This window comes from Podarcis liolepis, assembly GCF_965112155.1.
Source record: "Podarcis liolepis genome assembly, chromosome: 1".
NCBI classification, from domain to species: Eukaryota; Metazoa; Chordata; class Lepidosauria; order Squamata; family Lacertidae; genus Podarcis; species Podarcis liolepis.
In genome coordinates this window covers 40,741,359-40,766,541 of record NC_139554.1, presented here as the reverse complement: position 1 = coordinate 40,766,541, position 25,183 = coordinate 40,741,359, and the positions used below count along the sequence as shown (strand labels likewise).

The 25,183-nt window shown below is 41.7% G+C and overlaps 1 protein-coding gene and 1 long non-coding RNA gene across 3 annotated transcripts; one reads left to right on the top strand and one right to left on the bottom strand.

Annotated features, from left to right (window-relative positions):
* Nucleotides 1-1,514: 1,514 nt before the first annotated feature.
* On the bottom strand, nucleotides 1,515-24,863 carry SCG5 (secretogranin V). 2 transcript variants are annotated; one of them, XM_083510303.1, is made up of 6 exons: nucleotides 24,521-24,863; nucleotides 21,042-21,281; nucleotides 12,146-12,295; nucleotides 9,092-9,204; nucleotides 4,376-4,429; nucleotides 1,515-2,161 (listed from the first exon to the last, which is right to left on the bottom strand). In XM_083510303.1, exons 2-6 carry the CDS (start codon nucleotides 21,253-21,255, stop codon nucleotides 2,057-2,059), a joined length of 636 nt encoding a protein of 211 aa, XP_083366429.1. In that variant the 5' UTR covers nucleotides 21,256-21,281; nucleotides 24,521-24,863; the 3' UTR covers nucleotides 1,515-2,056. The 2 variants fall into 2 exon arrangements, with proteins under 2 accessions (XP_083366429.1, XP_083366430.1); XM_083510304.1 differs by lacking the exon at nucleotides 24,521-24,863 and adding an exon at nucleotides 24,058-24,261.
* LOC310710464 lies at nucleotides 2,171-9,172 on the top strand. The gene is made up of 3 exons (XR_014528079.1): nucleotides 2,171-3,256; nucleotides 7,374-7,441; nucleotides 9,064-9,172. It is a non-coding gene; the product is annotated as an uncharacterized lncRNA (long non-coding RNA).
* Nucleotides 24,864-25,183: the final 320 nt, after the last annotated feature.

Sequence of the window (25,183 nt, the reverse complement as noted above, 5' to 3'; positions counted from 1 at the left end):
ATCTGACTGGGTTGCCCCAGCCACTCTGGGCAGCTTCCAGCATATATAAAAACATAGTCTCTTGGCCTCGGGGGCTGAGCCACAGTGGAAGGAGGAGATGGAGAGCGAAGGGGAACAATCTGAGGGGAGTTCAGGAGGGTATGCCAGTGATCAGAGAGATTCCATGAGTCTCTCCAGCGAATCAGAGGATTCCCAGAAGGGGGCCCCCAAAGGCAGGGCAAGGGGGGCCAGTGGGGAGTCTCCAAGCGGCAGCTGGAAATCAGGGGTAGCTTCCCCACCAGAGCGTAGCGGGGGGGAAGAATCCCACGGGTTAGAACAAGAGCCTCCTCCTGCAGGAGGAGAGAGTGAGGCTGGACTGACCACGCCTCCGTCAGAGAGTGGAGGGGCGGAGGGAAGAGCAGGTCCGGCCAGCCTCCCTGAAGGAGAAAGCACTGGGGGGGGCAGTGGAGCCGTTAGGAGGAAAGTAGGCGGCTGGGCGCGCGCGCCAAGTTCAAATGTGGAGGCGCGCGGGCCAGCAGAAAACCCGGATTGGGAGCCAGGTCCTAAAGCCCGCCGGAAGGGTGGGGAGGAGTCAGAAGAATCCGCCTCCGAAGAAAGTAGGAAGGAGGTAACCCCAGAGGGCAGGAGGACCCGGAGGAGAAAGGAGCAGAAGGAGGAGAGAAAAAGGTGGAGCAAAGCTCGGGTCTTGAACTGGTGTAGGGGCGGGGAGGAGTCAGGCGGAGCTTCGCCGGTCTAAGGACTCAGACGTAGCGCTGCGCGCCACGGATGTCAAACCAACAATGAACCACAATAAAGACTTTTGTTTATAAAGAGCAACTGGCGTTGGTCCTCTGTGAGCTAGGACCTGAGGCAGCGCTGACACATAGTAAAACATTAAACCTTTAAAAGCTTCCCTATACATCATTATTCCTGGATTTTTATGTTGCGATGATGGCAGAGAAATTAAATCATATTGTGGATAGGCAGGTAGGTATATTTGATTCAGGCCTAACATTAGTTAACCATTTGAGATTTGTAATCTCAAGGCAATGTTACTGTATGGGGTTTCCCTTGAAATTCAGCATGCGCAGAAAGGCAATACAGTGGTACCTCGGGTTCCATACGCTTCAGGTTCCATACGCTTCAGGTTACAGACTCTGCTAACCCAGAAATATTACCTCGGGTTAAGAACTTTGCTTCAGGATGAGAACAGAAATCGTGTTCCGGCGGCGAGGCGGCAGCAGGAGGCCCCGTTACCTAAAGTGGTGCTTCAGGTTAAGAACAGTTTCAGGTTAAGAACGGACCTCCGGAACGAATTAAGTACTTAACCCGAGGTACCACTGTAGTCTGAACCTCTAGTGTGGGATAAACCATCAGGATCACAGACTATTGCTCCGTTATTAGCTGTGGCATCTCCTGGTTAAAAATGCACACTGTATAATGCACAGCTGTATAAAGAAAATAAATATTTCACCTTATCATTTGCGGTACCTAAGTTTCACCAGCAAGCAAGTGAAAATGTTTTACTGTGTAGATTCCATTCATAGCAAAGTTTATTTGTCTTCCAGTAAAATAAGGCAAGCCATTTCCTCAAAAATCATCCGAAACACGTTTATATATCCATGCAAATACTGAAGACTGCTTTCAGTGTTTATTAAAACAAACAGCAAGTATCTGACATTTATTGTGAATTAGGCGGTTATTTACAAACAAAACTTAATGAAATAATTGTTCCCAGAGAACAAACATCACATCATAAGTACAATAATAGGAAAATTTTGGAAAAATGGTCCTCTTCTTTACAAGCTGCTTCATAAAGCTGTTTAATTCACGCCAGTTATTAAAATGATAATTTTTTTCAAAGCTTGCTCCAGGTCTAAAGTAAATCAAGAGCTTCCTAATACCGTAACTTAACAAAAAACACAACTGTGTTCATGTATCTAGGATAACAAATGCTACAAATCCAGCTGCTTTTCAGCAACAAATATATTAGTAATAAACATGCAACCACTATGAGGATTTGAATCACTGATTATGCAGTGATTATATAAGCCGTATTAGGGCTTTCCACAAAGCTTCATTCATTTTCTGCAGTCTCTTTCTCTTCATCTGAAAAATGTGGAACAGACTTCTTTGCCACAACATTGTCCAGCCTTTGTCCTTGAAGATATGGATTTACACTCTGGGGAAAAAATATTTTTAATGCAATTAGAAATGGAAAAGAATTCAGGGAGATTTTAAGTGTGTTCAGTGGGGCTTACTCTTTAGTAAGTGTGTTTAGGACTGTAGCTGAATTTTTCTCCCTCAATCTCAATTCTGTAAAATGGGGGTAATGATGACCCACCTAATAAAGACAACTAAAATAAGTGTGATTAAACACTCTGTAAGCAAAAGCATCATTCAACCAATAGCGCTATAATTTAGTTTCCCAAGTATCTGATTGGTAAGAATGAGCAAATCTTTATACAACACAGGGTTTTTTTCTAAGGCCTTGTCCAAGTCACTTGGCTGAAGGAATTGAGCGTGTTTAGCCTGGAAAAGACTGTTGGCAGGAGGGACATAACAGCACTCTTCAAATAACTGAAGCTGCCACACAGAAGACAGCGAACTAGATCTAATGGACTTAAATGACTGGAGGGTAGCTTTCAGTTGAACATCAGGTAGAAACTTGATGCAAGAGTAGTTCAACAATGAATCGCCCTGTGACCTTCAGATTACAGGTGGTAAGATAAAGGTAAAGGGACCCCTGACCATTAGATCCAGTCGTGACCGACTCTGGGGTTGCAGTGCTCATCTCGCTTTACTAGCCGAGGGAGCCAGCGTACAGCTTCCGGGTCATGTGGCCAGTATGACTAAGCCGCTTCTGGCGAACCAGAGCAGCACACGGAAACGCTGTTTACCTTCCTGCCGGAGCAGTACCTATTTATCTACTTGCACTTCGACGTGCTTTTGAATTGCTAGGTTGGCAGGAGCAGGGACCGAGCAACGGGAGCTCACCCCGCCGCAGGGATTTGAACCGCCGACCTTCTGGTTGGCAAGTCCTGGGCTCTGTGGTTTAACCCACAGTGCCACCCGTGTCCCTGGTGGTATACACATTTAATTATTATTATTAATAATAAATTGTAATCAATATGCAGATGACACACTACTCTGTTCCATCTGAATCCGGGAGATGCAGTTCATTTGTTAGACTGTGGCAGTGATGGTCTGGGTGTGGGCCAATAAACAGGCTGAATCCTGAAGACAGAGATGTGCCCCAAGTTCTCATGACTAGAAGGTGAGAAGATGGCTTGTTCTGAACAGGGTTGCACTCCCTTGGCAGGAGGACATCTGCAGCTTGGAGGTGCTCCTGGATTCAACAGGTGACCTCGGCGGCTAGGCATGTTTTCCCCCAGACCCAGCTGGTCTGCCAGTGATGGCCCCTTTTGGACAGAAGTGACTTGGCCACTGTACTCCATGCTCTGGTAACTTCCAGATTGTATTATTGCAGTGCGATCTTCATGGGGCCACCCATAAAGATGACTCAGAAAGTTCAACTGGTCCAAAATGCAGCAGCCAGATTACTGGCTGGAGTTCTAGTCAGATCTCACATATCCGCTATTTTAAAACACCTGCATTGTTTGCCAGTTCATTTCTGGGCCCAGTTAAAGGTGCTCATATTACTGCTTAAGACACTAAATGATACCTGAAAGGCTGTCTCCTTGCCTACAGACCCTCTCAGGTGTTGATATTAGCAAATTGGCCCTCCTGGTAATTCAGCCACCCTCAGTTCCTGGGGAAGAGTAATCTCTGCAGCCACTCTGTACTACTCCCTCTTGACAGATGTGTCTGGCAACCTCACCATACAGTTTCGGTGAATGCTGGAGTGCACCTCTTTACCCTGGACTTTGACACCTGAGATTTTTAGGGCCCACCCTATTTTTGTGGTTGTAAGTTGTTAAAATCTGTTTTTAATGTTGTATTTTAAATTGCTGTAACCTGCCATGAGACCCTAGGGTAAGAAATAAATTTTATATTAATAATAATATGAAGCACACACAAAACACTGATAAGTTTAAAAAGACAGAGGGAGTTTTCAACTGAGGGTGGTTCTTACTCTTCTTCACTTGGAAGCGCATCTCTGGGAGGAGGTGCAAGGTGAAGTATACTTCCAGTTTTAATTCAAAATCAAGGGTCTTGGTTAACAAAATATTAGGACATGCTGGCTTAGACGGAAGAATTTTTTTGCAAAAGTTGTATTGCTTATCACAGATATTTACTGGAAGAAAGGACAAAGTCCAAGTTTTAATATAGATGTACTAATCATAGTATTTCAACAATCTTTTTTTACTTTGCATTTTTGCCTTTTTCTACACTAAGGCACTAAAATGAAAACAAGTTGCATTCTGAAAATTACCCTTTTCTTTCTTTTTGGTCCACCCTTCATTTTCTCAAAGAGTAAATTCTTATTCTGAAAGAAGAAGAAGAAGAGGGGGAAAACACAAAAGTATGGATCAAATTTTGTAGCTCTTCAAGCAAGACTTTGTGCCATCTAAATATTAGCATATGAATATTTTGGAAAGCAGTTCAGGAGAGAATGCCATGTTGTTGGAAAGATAAACCACAAGAAAACATTTGAATTACTGTAGCTATTAATAAAATATTTTGGTATTCTTCTGGGACACTTAGTGTCATCAACCATTATATGAATAGGAATATATGATGATTCTAAGTTGCATGATGGTTTTAATCTGAACTGTCTCGGAGAGTGGAAAAATCGCTGAGTAGTAGACCACATGCTTTGCATGCACAACATCCCAAGTTCAGTATCTGCATAAAAAAATACAAGGCACCGGTTAGGAAGGACCTCTGTGGGAAACCTGTCATCAGTCAGAGTACGAAATACTACACTAGGTGCACCAATAGTCTTTTACTTGGTATAACAGGGATGGGGAACTTGGACTCCAACTCCCAACAGTCCCATCTAGTAAGGCCGGTGGTCAGGGATGATGGCAGCTGTAGGTCACCACCATCTGCAGGACCACAGGTTCCTAGTCCCTATAGTATACAAACTGCAAGGAAGAGCAGAGCCATCAGGTTATGGGCAGAACAGTATTGGTTTTTTATATAGCACTTGCTCCTGGTGGCTTCTGTGTGTAACACAATTTAATTCTTTTAAAGAATTCTTATCTCAACTGCTTCCCCCGCAGACTGTTAAGCACCCTCTGGGTAAAGAAATCCTAGTCACAATTCCTTCCTTCATTTAGGTAGCATCCTAATAAACTTCCTTCAAAAAAATAAAACCTGTTTGGTCTAGAACGTTTTTAATAGAGTGAACCTTTTAAAAACTGCCAGGGTTGTCTTGGCAGACAGAAAACTATTTAAAAAAATAAAAATTAAAAAGGCGATGACTATGACCACAGCCTGTACAAGTGTTTCCACATATTGCTATATTTCATAGATGTAGTGAGCTCAAATAAGGTCTGGAATGTCAGACACATGCTCAACAGATTTTTGTTTCAATTGGAATTATTCAATGGTGCTGCAGTAAAAAAAGGTTTAAGAGAAATTAAGAGAAAACCTCTGTGTGTGTGTCTGTCATATATATATATATATATATATATATATATATAAAATCAGATTACTGCGTAATTGCTATGTAAGCAATTGACCCAACAGTCACAATAACAACAGATGTGGTGAGAGTTTCACAAAACCATCACTTCTGAAATTAAACCTTGATTTCTGAGAAACAAATGCTTTAGGACACGTCCTGTTCTTGAGAAAGCCCCTGCCTCCCCTGGGGTTCTAGGGTGTATCCGGAGCCTTGCAGTGCTGGTAGAATTCAAGATATTCTGCCCACCATGTGATGTATGCAGCAGCTGATTCATCGGCTGAGGTGGCTGAAATGGGATTGGAGACACAGGAACACAGCACCTAAAGAGCAACCTTATACAGTGGTACCTTGGTTCTCAAACCTAATCAATTTCGGGAGTCTGTTCGACTCCCAAAAGCATTCGAAAACCAAGGCATGGCTTCCGATTGGCCGCAGGAGCTTCCTGCAATCAAGCGGAAGCCGCAATGGACGTTTGGCTTCTGAAAACATTCGCAAACCGGAACACTTCTGGGTTTGCAGCATTCGGGAGCCGATTTGTTTGACAACTAAGCCATTAGTTGTCAGGCCACTGGTTCCCCTAGCTCAGTAGTGTGTACGTGGGTGGGATATATGAACCCCACACATATCTCCACCTGTTCCATCCATGTTGCCATGAAAGAGCACACCACCAGCAGTACAAAACCCACGCACAGGAAGAATGCAAGTCAGACAATGGGTACCTCTTTCATACCACATGATGGGCAGGCAAAACATAAACATTTTCCTAGCATGGAGCTGAGGCTGTAAGGAACACATTACCTGCTACCATGCTGTGTGTCCTACTGGAAGCCCTACTGGAGTTAATGGCTGATAAACCCACACATGTTGCTATTTCTCAGGAGCTCCTTCGTTCTGGACACTGTTCGGTAAAGGCTCTGATTTTGCTACGTGTGTCTCTGTGGCTAGAGCACAGTGATCTGGATCCCAGTTCCCAAGCCTAGTCCCGGGTGCGGAGAGCTTGATGGGCTCAAGAGGCAGCAGCTAACTATGGTCCCCTCATGGTTCGGTTCCCAGATTTCTTTCAATGAATTGGGGGACACTTTTCAACTTCCTACTAAATAGATGGATTTTGTCAGGGGACTGATTTGTAAATCCGGGGACTGTCCCTGGGAAATGGGGATGTCTGGTAACCTTACCTCATGGGCACAAGGGAAATGAGTGCTCCTGGGGGAGGGGATGAAGCAGTCAGGTGGGAGGAGGAGGAGGGGATGCTTCCCAAACCGGAAGTGGGGATGCACTGGATGCAGAGTAAACAGGAATGTGTACACAGCCTAAGTCACTGGGGCTGCCCGAGGGAGGTAGTGGGCCCAAAGGGTGGACTGGCCCAAGCAAAGCAGACTCTTGGTTGATGCAGCGCTCTTGCGGAATGGCTCAGATGTGTCTGGGTTGGCAGGTGAGTTTTCTTCACTTTCCAACTGAGGTTGTCCCCTGGATTCAAAGCAGGGACCCGCATTGTGTAGAATGAGAGACAGAATCATGGCTTGTCTTGCAGCCCCTTGGCTCCCGGCATCTGTGTGACTGGGTGTTGGAGCTATGGGAGGAGGGGGCGATAAAGGCCCTGTGGAGCATCTGACGCCATTCTGCGGCTGCGACTGAGTGGTTAGAGAGTGGCTGTGTGTGATTGCTTGTGGTGTTTGTTTCAGTCCCAGGAGCTCACTTGGCTTTTCTCTCAACGTGACATTTGTTTCTAGGGATGCCGGAGGTGCGTCTGCTGTTCTTATGCCATTTCTGTACTTCTTGCGTGTGTTTCCCCTTCTAGGTTAAGCATGCATTGGATTTGGTGGTCATTCTGGCATTACAGCAGCCTATCTTCAGATCTGGCACAATGTAAGTATAAGCTTACTTGGCCCAAGGGCTGGCGTCTTTTGTGCCAAACATTATCTGTTTAGTATTTCTCATGTTAATTTAAAACCCAAGTTCACAAGACATTGCTTTTTGCCTGGCCTCAACTATTTCATCAGAGCTGTGCCAAAGAGACAAGGAAACAGAGATGAAATTGGCCAAGAAGAGACATTCTTGGCTACAGTTAATTTCTGCAAACTCACTTGGGGGGAAAAATCAATTTAACATGTAAAACAACAACAACAACAGAACTGTACATTATTTCCCCATGGTATCAAGTGTACTTTCCCTTAACTTATTGTTCTACCTGAATCTTCTATAAATGTTTTCCTACAATTTCTTTTTTTAAAAAAAGCTGGACTGTAATTAAGGCAAAAAGTTGCACTGTGAAAGAAAAGACAGACTCGGCTCAACAAATATCATATTTTGTTTTGTCTGCCTGAGAATATTTTGAAACCATAACTAATGCTTAAATATAATAAGCAGCAGAGTGCAGATAAGGTTATGAAATCTGATATATAAGAACATTATCCCTGCAATAAGGGTAAATTTGAAAATACAGCGCAAGTTTCCCCTAGTGGAGAGTTCAGACTTTTGATGAGACACTGAACATCTCTTGCTCCTCTTGGAACTGAACAAGAATTAAGCATATTTTACATCAGAGGATGTATGAGGCAGAAACTGTCATGCTTTTATCTGGATCTCATTTGGATCTCAATTTTCTTATTTTGTTTTCAAAATCATATTAACATCATCATCATCATCATCATTCTTTATATTTATCGCCAATCTTTCTTCCATCGTATAATGAGCTACTGCTTTATAAGAGACATAGTAATGTATTTTGCAAAACATTTTAAGTGTGTAGTATATTTTAAAAAAACATATTATTTGCACAAGATGGCCAAAATTAGGCAAGTTTAACCCACTATTTCAGTGAATGAGTTAAGCATGTGTCTCAATCTAGTCTACTGAAACCAATGGGATAAATTATGGCTAGATTATGGCTTATGTTTTAGGAATGCACCTTTCGACACAAGTACCTGAAAGTTTTCAAAGTAGAGGTACAAAAATAAATAACTTACCAAAAAAACCTAAGTGGAACAGGCATAAATAGTTATTTCAAGTTCAACATCTGGTTTGTTTAATGTTACAATCTTTGATAATCAAGCACAATGTAATAAGAATTTCCAGCACGTGGTAATTTTCACATGACTGACTAAAAGTTTAGGAATCCTAAAGGTGATCAGTGCTATAAATCTAAAATTGAGTCAGCTATAATGGAGTAATCATTTTCTTGTGAACAAGCATTGCTAAACCAATGTATTTATCAACTGAGCATTGACAGCTTTTAGGCTGCGATGAACTAAATTGAAAGCTTTATAGCAACCTTGTAATGCAGGTTCCTTCATTCTAAAGTTCTAAATGTTTTGTTAGATTCTTCATACACAAAATTTATAGATAGTGAACATAACAGGGTGTAGCAGATTAATGTCCTTTTGTGACAATTGCAATCTAGCTCTAAAGGTGTGGTTGACAGTCTATAGTTTTCTTTTATAAAGTTTGTTACAAAAACCTTTTCTTAACTAATTCAGCATTATTTGGAGATTTCCAAAGTAAACAAGATTTACGCACCCATTTTCCCATGCTTGGATAGTCATGTTCTGGATCAAAAAGATGCTGGTGAAGTTGGTATTCTTTGCTGAACTGAGCTGTGTCTGGTGTGTTTTCAAGGCATCCATCATCAACTGAAGGAGAAAAAAGGGGGGGGGGGTGCTGAGCTGCTTGACATCTTGTAAAATATATCAGCAAAACCACACCATGAACATATGCAATGAATTTTATAATAAAAGGATAGAGGATTAGGAAACGGTACTTTTCCTCTTTGGAGGCAACACTCATTTCCACCATTCCTTGCAAGAGACATAAAGTAAAATTCATTTCTTTACTGATTTCTTGCTGGGTCATATGTTTAATGTGTAAGTCAAACGAACTGCTGTTCAAATATTAAATTAAAAAAAAGGCAGTACCAAAAATCAAAAGAAGAACCTCAAAACCTAGCTAAGAAATAGATCTTTATCAAATACTGTTCTTGTAAAATGCTAAGAACAGAAGAGCCTGCTAGATCAGGCCAGAAGTCCAACAAGCCAAGAACTCTGGTCTCACAGTGGCCAACCAGGTGCCCTGTGAAGCCCACAAAGCTGAATCTGAGCATCACACCACTGTCCTCACCTGAGATTCCCAGGAACTGGTACCCAGAAGCATACTGCCTCTGGCAGGGGAGATAGGGCATAGCAATCATAGCTAGAAGCCACTGCTAGCTTTATCCTCCATGAATTTGTCCAATTCTCTTTTAAAGCCATCCAAGATGGTAGCCAATACTTGTAGCTTAACTATGCATTGTGTGAAGAAATGCTTTCTATTTGTTCTGAATCTTCCAACATTCAGCTTTATCAAATACCCCCTGAGTTTCTGAAATACAGTGGTACCTCGGGTTACATATGCTTCAGGTTACAGATGCTTCAGGTTACAGACTCCGCTAACCCAGAAATAGTACCTCGGGTTAAGAACTTTGCTTCAGGATGAGAACAGAAATTGTGCGGCGGCGGCACGGCAGCAGCAGGAGGCCCCATTAGTTAAAGTGGTGCTTCAGGTTAAGAACAGACCTCTGGAATGAATTGTGTACGTAACCAGAGGTACCACTGTATAAGAATTGTGGGCGGAGGGGAGGCCAAATAGTATATCTGTTGGAAGATGAGCTTCTTCCAGGGCATTTATTAGCAGAAAGATGCTTAGCCTGCTCAGTAAGTGCCCAATCTGGTGATAACAGAATAAATGATGCAAGGAGGAAACTGCAGCCCAAGATAGGAAAAGTGGTGGTAAGGGAAAACCTAGCCACTTTAAATGAATTCAAATCTCCAGGGCCTGATGAGTTATACCAAAGGGTACTACTAAAGGAGCTTACAGGTGTAATTTCAGAGCAACCCTACAGAACAAAAAAGGCAACTGGCCAGTCCTGGAAATGGAAGCAAGCCATAATTTACCATCTCTTATGTTTACTACTTCAGGAAAGGGATGAGGCCACAGCAGAGCAGTAGGGGCCCTAATAGTGAAAGGTTTGGGTGCCAAGATGTTTAAATCTGGACAGAACATCTTACTGTGGAAACCACTAAGAGAGGCCCATCTTTCAATATGCCAGTCCACAAACCCCACTGAGGAAATTCTCTAATAAGTTTAACATGTAATATGTTTTTACAATCTTTACTTGGGCACAGACTGGAGTTTATATTTAAATCTCTGAAAACTGCTTTGCTTAAATGCAAGTAACATATGATTCACTAGCCAGAAAGTGTCCAAAAGAACAGTTTTACAACGACAGCAAGAGTTTCCAAGGAATGCTATCCATTTTCATATCTGGATGCATCTTAGTCGAACCAACAACATTTTGGCTGTAGTTTTAAAATTAAGGGGGGGGGAGGCCAGAAATCTATTTTTGATAGACATACTACGGAAGTTATTATTTCAATCTTGACATTTTAACCACTAACAGAGTCTATTGGGCTAAACAAGATAGGAAAAAAGGAGAAGAAGAAAGGAAAAATCTAGAGAGATAAACAGAAAAATAAGAATTGAGATGTTATTTCTGGAAAAAGAAATTACACAATAGTTTTCTATTCTCAAGCATGCCACAAGAGGTTTCTGAATGTGTTTCATCCCACATAAGTACTTAAGTCACCTGGAAGTATTCACTGAAAATGTCAATAACGTTGTTTCCTGTTTTCCTAGCTCTGCCTTAGACTCAGTTAGAAAGGGGAAGGAGACCAAGGCTACCATTCTATACACACAATACCTAGAAATAAGTCACATGGAACTCAGTGAGGTGTACTTCTGAGTAGACATGCACAGGATTGTGCTACTGGACCACAACCCTTTGGATGCTTATCTCAGAATTGAATAAGCCTACATAGGATCAGGCAGCTCTGTTATAATGAACAATGGACACTGTTTTGTGGAAGGGTCGCTGTCCTAATCTTAAGCAATCCTTACTTTAGGCACCTTTATGGTAAGTGCGCTTAGGATTTTTTAAGGCATCCTGGAAAATGATTACGTGAATAACCCAAAATCCTGTATGACATATTTACATTATGGGGTTGCTACAATGGAATATATAATCTCATGGACTTTCTACCTTTCTGTGTGGTGAACACCGTCATCAGTATCTGAAGAAAACACTGGCCAGTTATGCAAAAGCAGACCATGGTCAAGGTGTCAATCACCTGCACCATTCCTTTTCACTTCCCCCATTCCTGTTCCCATTACTAATTAGTCCCCAGTTGTTCATCCTACCTGTTGCCTCCATTGGCAAAAATGGCCAATATTTTCTAAATCTGCACCTTGGAAGCAGAACCAGTCGTGTAAATTAAATAGAATCTAAATCCCACAATTATGTTCATAATTCACTCTTAGTAGAAAAATGTGGATTAATGTAAAACAGGGATGGGGAATGTCAGCTCAGGGGCTGAATGCGGCCCTCCACATCTCTCTGTCTAACCCTTAGGATTCTCCCCAAGTCACACTCCTAGTGGCCATGCTTCACATCCTCCTTTGAGTCTTTTTGCTGGCTGCAATGCCTCTCACTTCTCTTGCAGAATTTAACACAAAACTCTGTAGTAAGTCCATGCAACTTACCTGTCTTTCCAAGTGGGCAAGGATTTGGAGGATCTGGGTATCCCTGATCTTCACTGAAATCTTTAGGTATGTTGTCACCTGTCAACTCAGCTACAATATTTGGTATATTTCCATAAGGACCAAGGTGCTGAAGTCCTTCATGGGCACCACCTAATAAAGACAGAACCATACGCAGCATCTTTTTGATAACATGATTTTACTACATTAGAATTACTAAGAAACCAAAGTCAAGACCCTGGTTTACTTCTCTAACATCAAGAGGGCTACATTAATGGACTATATGACAGAACACGAAGCCTCCCTCTGTTCCCTTTCAATAACTTTCCACGTCCATTTCTTCTTGGACAACATCTGGATTTGAAACTGGATGTGCACTTGAGGATGTACATTAACACTAGCCTCAAATACTGCATGGACTCAGGAAGAAAGACCCCAAGGGTAGCAAACTCAGAAAAGGAAAAGCAGAACTCTTAAAATATGGGCATCTGAACTCTCAGTCATTGGCCTAAGGAGGCTTCCTGAAGATGGAGAAAGTGTTCATTCATCCTAGTCAAGATCCACATCCAGCATTTTCCCATCTGTTTTAGGATCACACCCAATCCCAGTAGCCTTAGGTCAAATCCAACCATACATTTAAAACACATGGCTTCCCCCAAAGAATCCTGGGAACTGTAGTTTGTTGAGGGTGCTGGGTATTGTAGCCCTGTGAGAGATAAGCTACAGTTTCCAGAATTCTTTGGGGGAAGCTATGTGCTTTAAATGGATGGGGTGGATGTGACATTAGTGCCTCACAATTGCTTCACCATCACGATGTAGCATTTTGGTGATGTCATAAGCTAGCCAATAAGGAGGACAGGGTAGATCAGGCATGGCCAAACTTGGCCCTCCAGCTGTTTTGGGACTACAATTCCCATCATCCCTGACCACTGGCCCTGTTAGCTAGGGATGATGGGAGTTGTAGTCCCAAAACAGCTGGAGGGCCAAATTTGGCCATGCCTGGTGTAGATTAACCATACTAGGCCAATCATCTCCCCACCACCACTTTAGATCTGAAGCAGGGCCTTACTTGAAGCTATTATACTATGCAGAAAGCAGGTAGGATGGGAACAGCTTTCCCATGAATGCACTTCAGCCGCCATGGAGTGAACTATAATGGGAATAGCCTGCTAAAACCATTATTGTTCAGGCAAGCCTATCCTGACAAGCAGAGGCTGTCATATGTTTTAATCTGGTTCTAGCTTATTGTTGCTTTTAAATATTTTTGAAGATTTTAAATACTAAGTATTAACTGTTCTTTACTGATAATTTTATTGCTCTATTCTTTTTGTATACTGAGGTTTTATCACAATCAAGCAAAGTATAAATGTGTGTTGGGGGGGGGGGGAGTTACAATGAACCATAATGACAAGTTGCAGGCTGTCAGTGACTTGGCAGGAAGTCTTGGCTGTTTTATTTATTTATTAATCATGTAACAAACAGGATCATAAATAAGGATTTATATCTCCACGAGTAAAAACTGCTTTTTTCAAAATAGTTAAGAGATGATTAAGAACATGCAAGAATGAAGATTTTCCCTTGGAACATGGACAACACTTTGTCATGCTATAAATCTTCATGTAAATGACTCTGCAAAGCTGCAATCAAGTGCTGTGGGACAACAGCATAATGCAAGAAGACAAAGTTAAGCATATCATTTAAAATGCTATACAATGTGTAGCTTTGCAGAAATTATATATTTGGTTTAGAAATTACCTAAGTAACCATAGGAAAAGAGTCCAGATGTTTTGAGAAAAATGCTAATCATACGCAAAACATTGTTTCTGTGCATCTTTTATGTCTTTCACATGTGAACTAGTTAATGAAGGGTGTGAATAAGTATAGGCAACTGGCTAAGAAATTCCATACAAAAAAAGTGCAAAGCAATATTAGTATCCTTAAAATCACAAATTTGGAATTCAGGATTCTGCACTTCCTTTCTGCACAGCCAATTTTAATTGGAGAATAGTGACTATTTGGAATTGGTTAACAGAAAACAATAGAAATATTTTGAAAATTAACTTTAGGTCTAGTTTTATTTTAATAAAAATTTACACACAAAGTACAGCAGGTTCAAGAACGCCTCATATTTCTTTTGTCGTGTTTGTTTGACTTGCCTCTTAGCTTAGGTGATGAACAATGAATGGCAGTCCACAAAAAGCCACAAGCTGAATTAATTTGTTGGGTGTCTCATATAGCCTGTGGTCAGCTTACCTTTTTCCTGAGGTAAAGAGCTCACAGGCAGCACACACCTCAGAGTCCCTGGTGCTGGGGACAAATAACTTTAGTCCATGTGCTGACATTGAAATCAAAGAAGCATCTGACTGATCACTGTTGAAAGCAGTGGTATACTGCACAGATCCTAATTTGGTCCAGCACGGCAGTTTTTTTCTGTTATGTTCAATTATCCAAAATTCCTACTCGTTGCATCTCTCTCTCCCACGTCAATATAGATTTCGTGAAAAGAACACATCTATTCATCTAAAAATAGTGGAGGTGACCAGGTTGAAGTAATTCATGTCTTTTTGTCTTTGATGGGATAATGAGAAGCAGCCACTACTGGCACACCAGTAGTTTAATGGATCAAAGAGCAACAACAGATTATTTATTCTGGAATGGACGATCCAGCATTAACTGCCAAAGAGGGTACACTGGAGCACACAATTCAGATTTCTTCTTAGACCTTACTCCTTCTGCATCACATCACTTGCTACCTTGCAAATTCTTAATCTGGAGGGAATGAGCTTTCAAAACAGGCTTGTTAAAAAGTTAAAGTGTTCTCCAACATGTTAGTACCCGCCTGTGAGTCTTCTTTTCACTTCACTGTGAGAGTGGGAAACAATGTATTCCTCATTTGCTTATCTGTTTCCGATTTGTTCAAATTCTGCCAAAATTACCAAAGCTCCCTTTATAGCTAAAAAGTAAAGACAGCCAAAGACAACCAGCCACACCCAACCTCTCTCACCACCAAGGAAGTACAACAAGTGAATAGTAAGAGAACCCACACAAGTAACGCTGACACAACCCCTCACACACACTCAGTAGAATAACAGAAGCATAACCACCCCACCCCACTCGCCACTCCCCCTCTTCCCTTCTTCTTTTTCTTCCTAATTGTTTAAATCAATTCATAAACTCATACACTGACCACTAATAATGAAACACATGTTGTAGATATTCTTCCACATTTATTATGATGTTTTTGTGATATACAAATGACATGAGAAAACTTGGTATACTTATTTGTATAACATTATTCTTGTTTATAAAACCTAATAACAACAACAACAACAACAACAATAATAATAATAATTTAAAGCTTCCTTCCTGTTCTGTAACTCAAACTGTAAAGGCCTCTCTGTGCCACAGATATAGAAAGGTTTAACAGGCATTCCTTCTCACAGGAAACTCCACTTCTTTGGGGAAGGAAGGCTAGGGATCTCTAAGAGAAAACCTCAGAATGTTCCTCACACAACTCCCAATACAGTGGTACCTCAGGTTACATACGCTTCAGGTTACATACGCTTCAGGTTACAGACTCCGCTAACCCAGAAATAGTGCTTCTGGTTAAGAACTTTGCTTCAGGATGAGAACAGAAATCGTGCTCTGGCGGCGCAGCGGCAGCCGGAGGCCCCATTAGCTAAAGTGGTGCTTCAGGTTAAGAACAGTTTCAGGTTAAGAACGGACCTCCGGAACGAATTAAGTACTTAACCTGAGGTACCACTGTATTCTTCGGGAAAACCCATGACCATTAAAACTGGTACAGTAAATCTAGTACATAGCTTTGCCAAGGGTCCTCTTTTATGCCAAACCTGTCCTCTTAGTCCAGAATTGCGAGGTAGCCTATGGTTGGTTTTCCTCTTCTTCTCTACAACCTTTTTTTAAAAAGCTTAATTAACTGGCAAGCCAATAGCTTGCAGCTGCAGTGCATAATGAATCAAAGCACCAAGTGCTCTTTGGAAACGGCACAATATCCTTTTTCAGGGATATCGTATGGAGGAAGAAATGGCTGCCCCCATAGGCCCATCTCACTGAAAAAGGAAACGGGGGCATTTGAGGATTCAATCTGCAGTGAATAGCAGCTGTGAGCTGCTGGCTTGCCAATTAATTAAGGTTAATAAACAAGAACAAGACCGCCACCTTGCCTCATAGTAAAAATCACCATAACCCAAAAGAATTGGAATTAATTTCTTTAGTTGTCAATAGAGTGCAGTTGTTTTGTATTTTCCATATATTTTCAGTTTTGTGTTCATGGTATATTATTGTGCTTTAGCACTTCCATATAGTATATTAAGGTTGCTAGCTGCCTTGAGCTTCTTTTGCACATCTTATTTATTTCTAATTACTATTTTTTATTTGTACTGTAGTTGTTTCGGTGGGAAATTAATTGGCTTCCCTTTTGTAAAATTGTAACTAAATTCCTGAAATTATTTCTAAATATGCATCGTGTGTGTGTGCAACTTTGTCTCCTCTTTTCTTGTGGTACATACCCTCTGTTCTAGTGATGTGTACATGGCAACCTCACCAATACAAGTTTTTAGTGTAGATATGTTATGGAGTGGAGCAGCGAGTCTACAGGAAATGATTCCCACTATTATATCCTTTTGGTCATTGTGCTAACAAACAAGAGTTTTCGGCATCTGCAGCATCTCTACAATGCACAAAAACACAGGCTTTTCAAATGAATGTTAGATGCTTTGAAACCCCAAAGATGGAGATTTAATTGTTTTGTGTTACATTCCTCCAAGTGTTTAGATATTCTTGTTTACCATTTAGTTGCAGAACATCCTTCAGACACCATCAAGTCAACTTCCGTACATTGTACAGACCTCTTGCACCAGAGTTCTGCCCACTATTTAAAAAAAGCATCTCAGAGCCTCCAGATATAGTCTATTATTTATTGTGTGTACATAGTTAAAATGTCAAGTGCTTGCCAAAATTCCCCTGGACTACATACAAAGCAATTTTTATGCCAATACACATTATTGTTTCCTTCAGTTCCCTTCAGTTCAAAATTTCTCCCTAGCCTAGTTCCTTTGTTTTATCCCACAATTTTAATGCCTTATTTTTGCACTTTTGAGTGATTTTGTAAACCTTCATAAAGTGTTTACCTAGCAAAGGACCAGGGTGACAGAAACAAAGTACTGACTGCTATATTGCTAACAGTAATTCAAACACGCCATTAATTCTAGCATTGTTCTTTCGAAGTTAGGCTTACTAGAAGCACAGCTCAAAAATCAAAATAACACAGTATAAACACGCTGCCTTGTCAACCATGAAAGTTAATAGACCACCCTCTCAATGACGATGATAGCATCAAGGCCACCCTCTTGATGAGACTGTTGCCTGGACAACAGTGCAAATTTATCACATAATACACACAATAGTCACCTGTGGAGGCAATACTCATACTGAGTAATCTTGGTTTACTCAATATTCTCCAGCCTCATAAGTCATGTTCATGCTATTTCTGAGCAAGTAATTCCAGCACAATAGCGGGGAGGGGGGTGTCACATGCTCCGCCTCATGTCCCTACATGTGCTGGCAGGGTGGGGTGGGAATAAATACCGCATGCTTTTAGTTTTGAATTTGATATTTTATTCAGGACTATTCTTTATTTATTTGCTGTGCTGGGAAATTTTAAGTTCTTCTAGTGTTATTGTTAATTCTTGGATATTTTTTGTTGGCAGTGCAGCAGCAGAGATCAATCATCTATTATTGAAGTCAACTAGCCAAGAGAGTTGATGGGTGGAGGTCTTACTGAGCAACCCAGCATAATGGCATGATGTTCACTGAGGCAGCATGTGCTCCGATTGGCTGTGTTGTTCTGCAAGAACTTTCCTCTGTAGGTTTGATTAAATGTCTCCCTGCTACGTACAAAGCCTGAACTAAGAAAGACAAAACTGCTCTGTTCCTTTCTCAAGTCCCCCCCCCCCCCACCCATAATTTCCTCAGTAAATTGTTATCAATACTTTTCTCTCTGGACTCTGCGTTATTTACATGCTAGTAGTTTTATTTTATTTTCCTATAAACTGCCTTGTAAGGGTAATATGCCCTCAAAGGTGGGGTAGAAATGCACTAAGTAAATAGATTAGGTATAAGTGGCAAGTCTCATTGGCACTTTCCGAGGAAAGGCTACACAATTGTTCAGCGCCGACAAGCTGTCATGTGAAAGAAAGTCTATGGTGCACTGCCATAATGAGACAGTTCAATTTAGCATTCCTTGCTCATGGTCCTTGGAATACAGATTATAAGATATCTCTAAATCCCCCCTCCCCACCGGCTCACTCAGCCCTCTGAGGAACGTAAGGCTCCACCCACCATGAAATACTTGATGAAGATGAACTCAGGGCAGATTAAATCTTTTGTCTCCAAATTCTGGTTCATGATAGTCTATTAAAAAAGAACTGCTCTTCTGAATACATGCTTTCATACTCCCCCACTCCCTGCTCTTTAAATAATCCGTCTGTAGGTGGTTAAATTACACCAAGCAAGACTGCACAGCAATATGAGTAGAAAATTCAGGAAGGCTGCAGTTACTGCTATACTTAATTATTTTATTGTTCTTATAAGGAATTATAGCAGGTCTTCAAAGGAAACCCAGTCACCAGCAAATAAATTGTTGTTAAGATAAAGCTTTGATTTGTAACACTAACATCTTGGACATTATTCCATTACACACTTCCAAAATGCATTTGGCTGCTGCTTAGCTGTTAACATACAGTGCACCATCCGCTGATTAAACTGTATAAATACAGTCTTAACTGGATTCCTAGAACTTACTTCCAGCACTCAACAGCCACCTAATGTCTAAGCAAGGAACAGCAAAGCATTTATCAAGGTAGCCCACTTAAACCTATTTTAATAACAACACGGTCCCTGACTGCATAATCAACAATGCAAGTCTCATGAACACATTTAGACATATTTCAGAGTCTCAGTGATAACTAGAAAGGCAGAGTTGTACAGCAGTTTTACATTAAGTAAATGTTTAAAATGTTCTAAAATGATCTTTCTTTTATGCTGTGATGTGGCTAAAAAGTGGCATTTTATATGCTGATGAAATCTCAATAGAAAGAACTGCAAAGGTCAGGAAAGTTTTGAGCCTCCCCCCCTCTTTAACAGTTGAAGAGGCCTGTATAATTGAAGGAACGTCTCCACCTCCATGACACTGAAGGCCAGTTCCGAGGGCAACTGTGCGTGGAGAGGACCACAAGGAATGGGGGAGGAGTTAAACCCTTTCCCACTTCTGCTGTGCCCCTGACTAAAATCACCCTCCACCTGTCAAACTGCTATCTGCATCTGAAGAGAAACCTGTAAACAATTTGAGTAATTGTTGGGGGGGGGGATTAAAGCACTGCAGTGTGTTTTATGCTGCTCACAGTTTAAAATTGGAGCACATCAGGTGTTCTGGAACCACAATGGTCAACATTTGTGCTGGTGCTTATGCATTTGACACAGATGTCATATACTGGCGATACAATGTCATGATCTGTAACATTTCAATGCCTTATTCTATTTCACTAACTTCTATTAGTGTAGAATAAGGGCAGGGAACTCCAACTCCCATCGGCCCCAGCCAGAAGGTCAATAGGGATCTCTTGCAGTACAACCTATGGAGGACCACAGGTCCCCCACCCCTGGTGCAGAAGTATACAAGCTGTTGGGCTTTCTTCCTTAAGGAGAATGGGATTCAATTGTTAAAGCTCACATAGAAGCTGCAGGAAATGCTTCCAACATAGCAACAGCTCAATATGGTAGTCATAAACAATGCAACCCACGGAGGACTCCAATGGCATGGAGAACTTCTATGCCAGTAGCTATCAGGAAATTTGCTTACTTTTTTTAATGTCTACTTTGCCTTTCAGCAACAAATCCCCAAAGTGGCTTGCAACCATTTATTTATTCAATAGAATGTATATAATGCTTGGTTGTTAGAAAATAAAACCCTCCAAGTGGTTTACAAAAAGAATAAAACAACAAAATTATCAATAAAAGCAGTTAAAAACAGCTATTTAAACCATCCAAAAAATAATTAAAATCAACAATAAGCCAAAAACAAGTTAATATGCATATCAACATTCTACATATCTGGGTAAGCTTGCCTAAACAAAAATGTTTTTTTTTTCAGGCACGAAAACAATTATATATAATACATTCACAGTCATAAAATACTGCTACTAACAGAAGTAAAAGAAGCAAAAGAAATATACAAGATTTTTTGGCTTAGTAAGATTTTGGAACACAGAAATAAAGCTGCACTTTAGAGCTACTCACAGAGCCAAACTTAATGGGACATTGTGTGAATGCAAATAGCAACTGTGCGTGGAGAGGACCACAAGGAGTGGGGGAGGAGTTAAACAAGCCAAATGCCTGGCAAAATGTAAGGGGCATGCTGGCAAGGAGACTCTCTACACAACTGACAATCCATGTCTTTAGCAGCTTTAACCTGTTATGACAGCCACGTGGAGCTGTTACTGCAAAGAAGAATTTCCAGCTGCCTCCACAAGATGGAAGCAGTGCTTGAACTGGCCCATAGCCTCAACTAGAGAGAGAAAACAATTTTTCAGAGTGTTCCTAAGCATCATTACTCAGAAGCACGTCCCAGAGTTCAGGGGAACTCATTCTCTAATGAATGTGCTTAGGACTCTACCATTAATCAGCAACACTTGCTTCACAAATTAAATAAACCATCTAACACTAACCAGTAACTAACCTTATTTTCAGTGATAGGTTTTTTTCATTTGATATGAATCCAGAGCTAAGGAATCACATACAGAATGACAGTTAAGTATTGGTTTAAAAACTGAATGATTATAAAAGTTAACAGCAATAATAATTCAGAATGATGAATATTCACCTTCAATATTCTGTGGGCCTACAAGATTCATTGCTTGGTGCGCTGGGTATTCGACTCTGGGTCTAGCAATGCCCAGCTGCTCCATTACCCCATGCAGAAGTCTTTGGATATCAGCTTCAGAAACTCTGTCTGGGCTCCTGGGATTGTGACTAAAAGTCAAAGCCAGCCTAAAGGTCAGCAGAAGTATCATGCTGCAAAGCACAGTAGTAGCCATGGTGCCGTCAATTTGTATTTTGCAACCTGTGCCAAAGAAATAAATGAATGAAAATATAAAATAACACACCTCCTCCTTTTTCTTCTTTTTTTTTTAAAGGAACTGGTCAGCTTCTGTAGGCAAATAAATATACTAGTTTCCCAAAGGCAACGTTCCACAAACCAGTGGTGGGACCTTTTATACAAAGGTAGATTACATGTATATGGTACTGTGAGATCAGGGGTTTGAGCAGGGTAGATGGGGCCAAAATGACTGTAAATGTTCTTTCGTAGGCCATGGACAGAGATATCCTTTGTTATGAAAAATGTAGGTCATAACCAAGAAGGTAAGGAGATAATTATTATGACTGGAATGTAATGTAAATTAGTAAGATTTTGGAACGCAGAAATAAAGCAAATAATCAAGCCATCAATTCTAGCATGTGGGGGCCCACTTATCTAAATTATATAATTTGGTATTCAAACGATTGGTATTAATAATTGTATTATAAATTGGTATTGTTATAATGAGGCTATTATTGGATTATAATTGAAAACTAATAAAAATTATTATTAAAAACAAGAAGGTAAGGAGATGGTTGGAGAAGATGATCCACTCTGATTCCCTCCCCTCTAGCTAGGGGAAGGGGGCAACCTAACTGTGAGTGGACCACAACAGACTTTTTTTTTTTAAAGCAAAACCAAAACTAAGAAGAGAAACCCAAGCTTGAACTCTATAAACCACCCAAGGTAGCCAATGTGGTACCCCACCTTCAGAATCTTGTGGGCTGCAATTCCCATTAGCCTCGGTCAGCATGGCCAAGGGTCATGGATGATGGGAGTTGTAGTCCACAATATCTGGATGGCATCACTTTGACTACAATGCACTCTTAATGGGCAGTTCCCTAAACTGGATGGATGGGAGGTTGTCTGCTCTTGATGGTACTACTCTCCCTCTGAAGGAGTAGGTATGCAGCTTGGGGGTACTTCTCAATCCATTGCTGCCTCTTGAGGCTCAAATGGCCTCTGCTGCCTATGCTCTGATAACCTCTAGTTTAGATTACTGCAACACATTATTGTTGAATGGCCTCTTTAAATTTGAAGGTTCATTATTGTTCCACAAGATGTGTATTTCTTTAAAGGCCAGAGCAAATAACGTGACCTAGTTTTATAGCTGTGAAGCAGTATAGCAGGTGCTACTAAGTTATGTTAATTAAGCCGTTGGGTATGGTATATAAAGAGCAGCATGTAGCAGTACCCTAGTGGATGGGTTATGCTTATTGATATATTGTAAAAGGAGTTTTTGTTATTAAAACCTAGCAAAAGTTACTTTTGCGTTCCTTGTAATGTGTGGTCTCCCCAGCACGCCTTCTACAGCGCAACTAATCTGCAAATAGCCAACAATTATACATGGGGCTGAAGTTTGGAAACTTCAGCTGCTACAGAATTCAAGTCAGGTTGCTTACCAGGCATATAACGCCAATCCTGGCCTGACTGCATTGGCTGCCAATTAGTTTCTGGGCCCAATTCAAAGTGCTGGTTTTGACCTATAAAGCCTTAAATGGCTCCAGACCACAATACCTCAAGGACTGCCTCTCTTAATATGGACCAAACCAGACCCTCTGAACATCTTCGGAGGCCCTTCTTTGTGTGCTTCCTCCACGAGAGGTCCAGAGGACAGCAACATAAGAATGGGCCTTTTCTGTAGCAGCTCCCCAAGGAGGCCCACCTGGTGGCTTTGCTACATATCTTTAGGCACCAGGCAAAACCATTATTCTTCTCCCAGCCCTTTAGCTAATTAAACAATCTATGGCCTTTTAAAATGGCAGTGGTAGGGGTATTGTTTTTGTTTGTTAGTATGTTATATATTTTTGTGTTTTCATATTGTAAACCAACCTCTGATCCTTGGATAAAGGGTAGTATAGAAAATTTAATAAATAATAGTAATAATAGTGGTATTAGTAATTCTGCAATAAAGAACTGGAATTTGGCTCCAGAGCCTTTATATTCAACTCTGCACTGCCAATTGAACAATTGCGACCAAATAATGCAAATAACTTACTGTTGAGTATTAAACGATTTTTCAAGCTGTATGTTTCAAGCTGTATTTATCTTTCTATCTTTTTGTTATTATTTCAATTTGGGTCCAGAATCTATTAGCTTTGATTTGAAATCAAGCCTCAGTTCCTTTACAATTAAATTGTAGAATGCTGTGCTGCACTGCCTAGTCAAGGATTTTTATTTGGAAATGGCAAAATGGTCATGGGCTGCCAGCCTTGATTTAGAAATCAGAACATTTTCTGTAACTGATGCGTTGTTTATTTTACTCAAGAAACTTGTAACCTGTCATGATCCTACATGTAAGATGTTCCCCAAATGTCCCCCTCTCCCCTTTCATCCTGTTTATTCGAATTAGATAGGATTCTCCAAAAGGTGGAAGAGATTAAACAGACAGAACACACCAAATCACATCACCTTACCATCTTGTTTACCTTTGTAAAAGATCCCAGCCACATCCTAGGCTAGGCATGTTTTGTTTCCTCAGTTTAATGAAACTTGTGGCACCTGTCTACTCAGAAATAAACCCCATCAAACTCAATGGGGGGGGGTTCACTCCCAGATACATGGGAACACAAGAGGATTTTGTAGCTTTACACTGCCAAGTGGACACAAAATTGAAGCCTTTATTTCATTTCTTCACGTTCACGGTGCATGCTGGGAAAGCTTATTTCATACCCGGCTCAGCACATGCAGCATTATTATTATTATTATTATTATTATTATTATTATTATTATTATTATTAAGCCAACACGGGAGGCCTACCTAAGCGGGAAAACAAGAGGAGTGGCCCACGAATGCCTTTCAAAGGCTATTCGTTTTGTATGCCCCCCCCCCGCGTTTTTTAAAATATCCTAGTTAAGGGATTTCGAGACGATTTTTTCCTCATTTCAATATTCTCTCTCCCCCGTCCCCCGCTCCCAGAAAACAAGGGCTGGGTGGCCGCACCCTTTGCGACCCAAATTCTCCCTATTGTAGAGGGAGGAGTAGGAAGCGCGAGACTCCACCCGAGAGCAGCGCTTCCCATTCTTGGCCCCCCACCACCTCAGCAAAGACCTCCCCGCTCCTGGGGAGAAAGGAAGCGGGGAAACCTCCCTGCCACCCCCCTCGAGCCCGTGCCCCCTGCAGCCGCAGTTCTCCCGCGTCGCCGCTGCTCAGCGCTCCTGGGTATTCCCGGTTCCCCTCCGCCGCCATTCCGTTTCCCAAGGGAAGGAGGAGACGCACTCACCACTTTGGACCAGGAGAAGCCCGAGGGCCGCGCGCGCTCTCTCTCCCTCTCGCTTCTGCGGCTCGCCGGCTGCTTCGAGCGTCACCTGCTCGGCCAGGCGCAGAGCGAGGCTGCCCGCGTAGACGCACAGCGCGATGAACTATGAATCATTCAAGGGGGGGGGGGGAGGCTCTGTCCTCCGCCGCCGCATCCTTCTCCTCTCCCCTCGCAGGTGCAGCAGCAGGAACGGTTGCCAGGATTCCCTGAGGGAGACGCGAGCCCCGGCAGATGGGCTTTTTTTTTTGTCCTCCCATTTACACACGCTGCAGATAAGAGGCCTGACGCTCAAGGGTGGGAGGGCGCAGGTGGTTTTGTTTGCTTTTTGGCCACTGAATCTCTCCCCCTCCCCGCCCTGCAGCGAGTCCTCTCCTGGTGTTTTGATACGGGGATAACTGGGAAACACTGGCTTGCGAGCGCTGCAATTGGAGAACAGCCTTTGGGCGTTGAAGACACTCGAACTCAGGACTAAAGGGAGAAAGGTGCTAAGAGGAAGGCACGCTTGGCAAACCCTCACCATGATCAACTCCCACCCACTGTGGAATAACAACAACAACAACAACAACAATTTATTTATACCCCGCCCATCTGGCTGGGTTTCCCCAGCCACTCTGGGCGGCTTCCAAC

Excerpts from the sequence above, each read along its gene's own strand:
- SCG5 (XM_083510303.1), bottom strand. The coding sequence starts at position 21,255 with ATGGCTACTACTGTGCTTTGCAGCATGATACTTCTGCTGACCTTTAGG. Across the intron at positions 9,205-12,145 it reads TTGCCCACTTGGAAAGACAG|TTGATGATGGATGCCTTGAA; the intron begins GTAAGTTGCATG and ends TTTCTCCTTCAG. Across the intron at positions 4,430-9,091 it reads ATCCAAGCATGGGAAAATGG|AATAAGAATTTACTCTTTGA; the intron begins GTGCGTAAATCT and ends TTCTTCTTTCAG.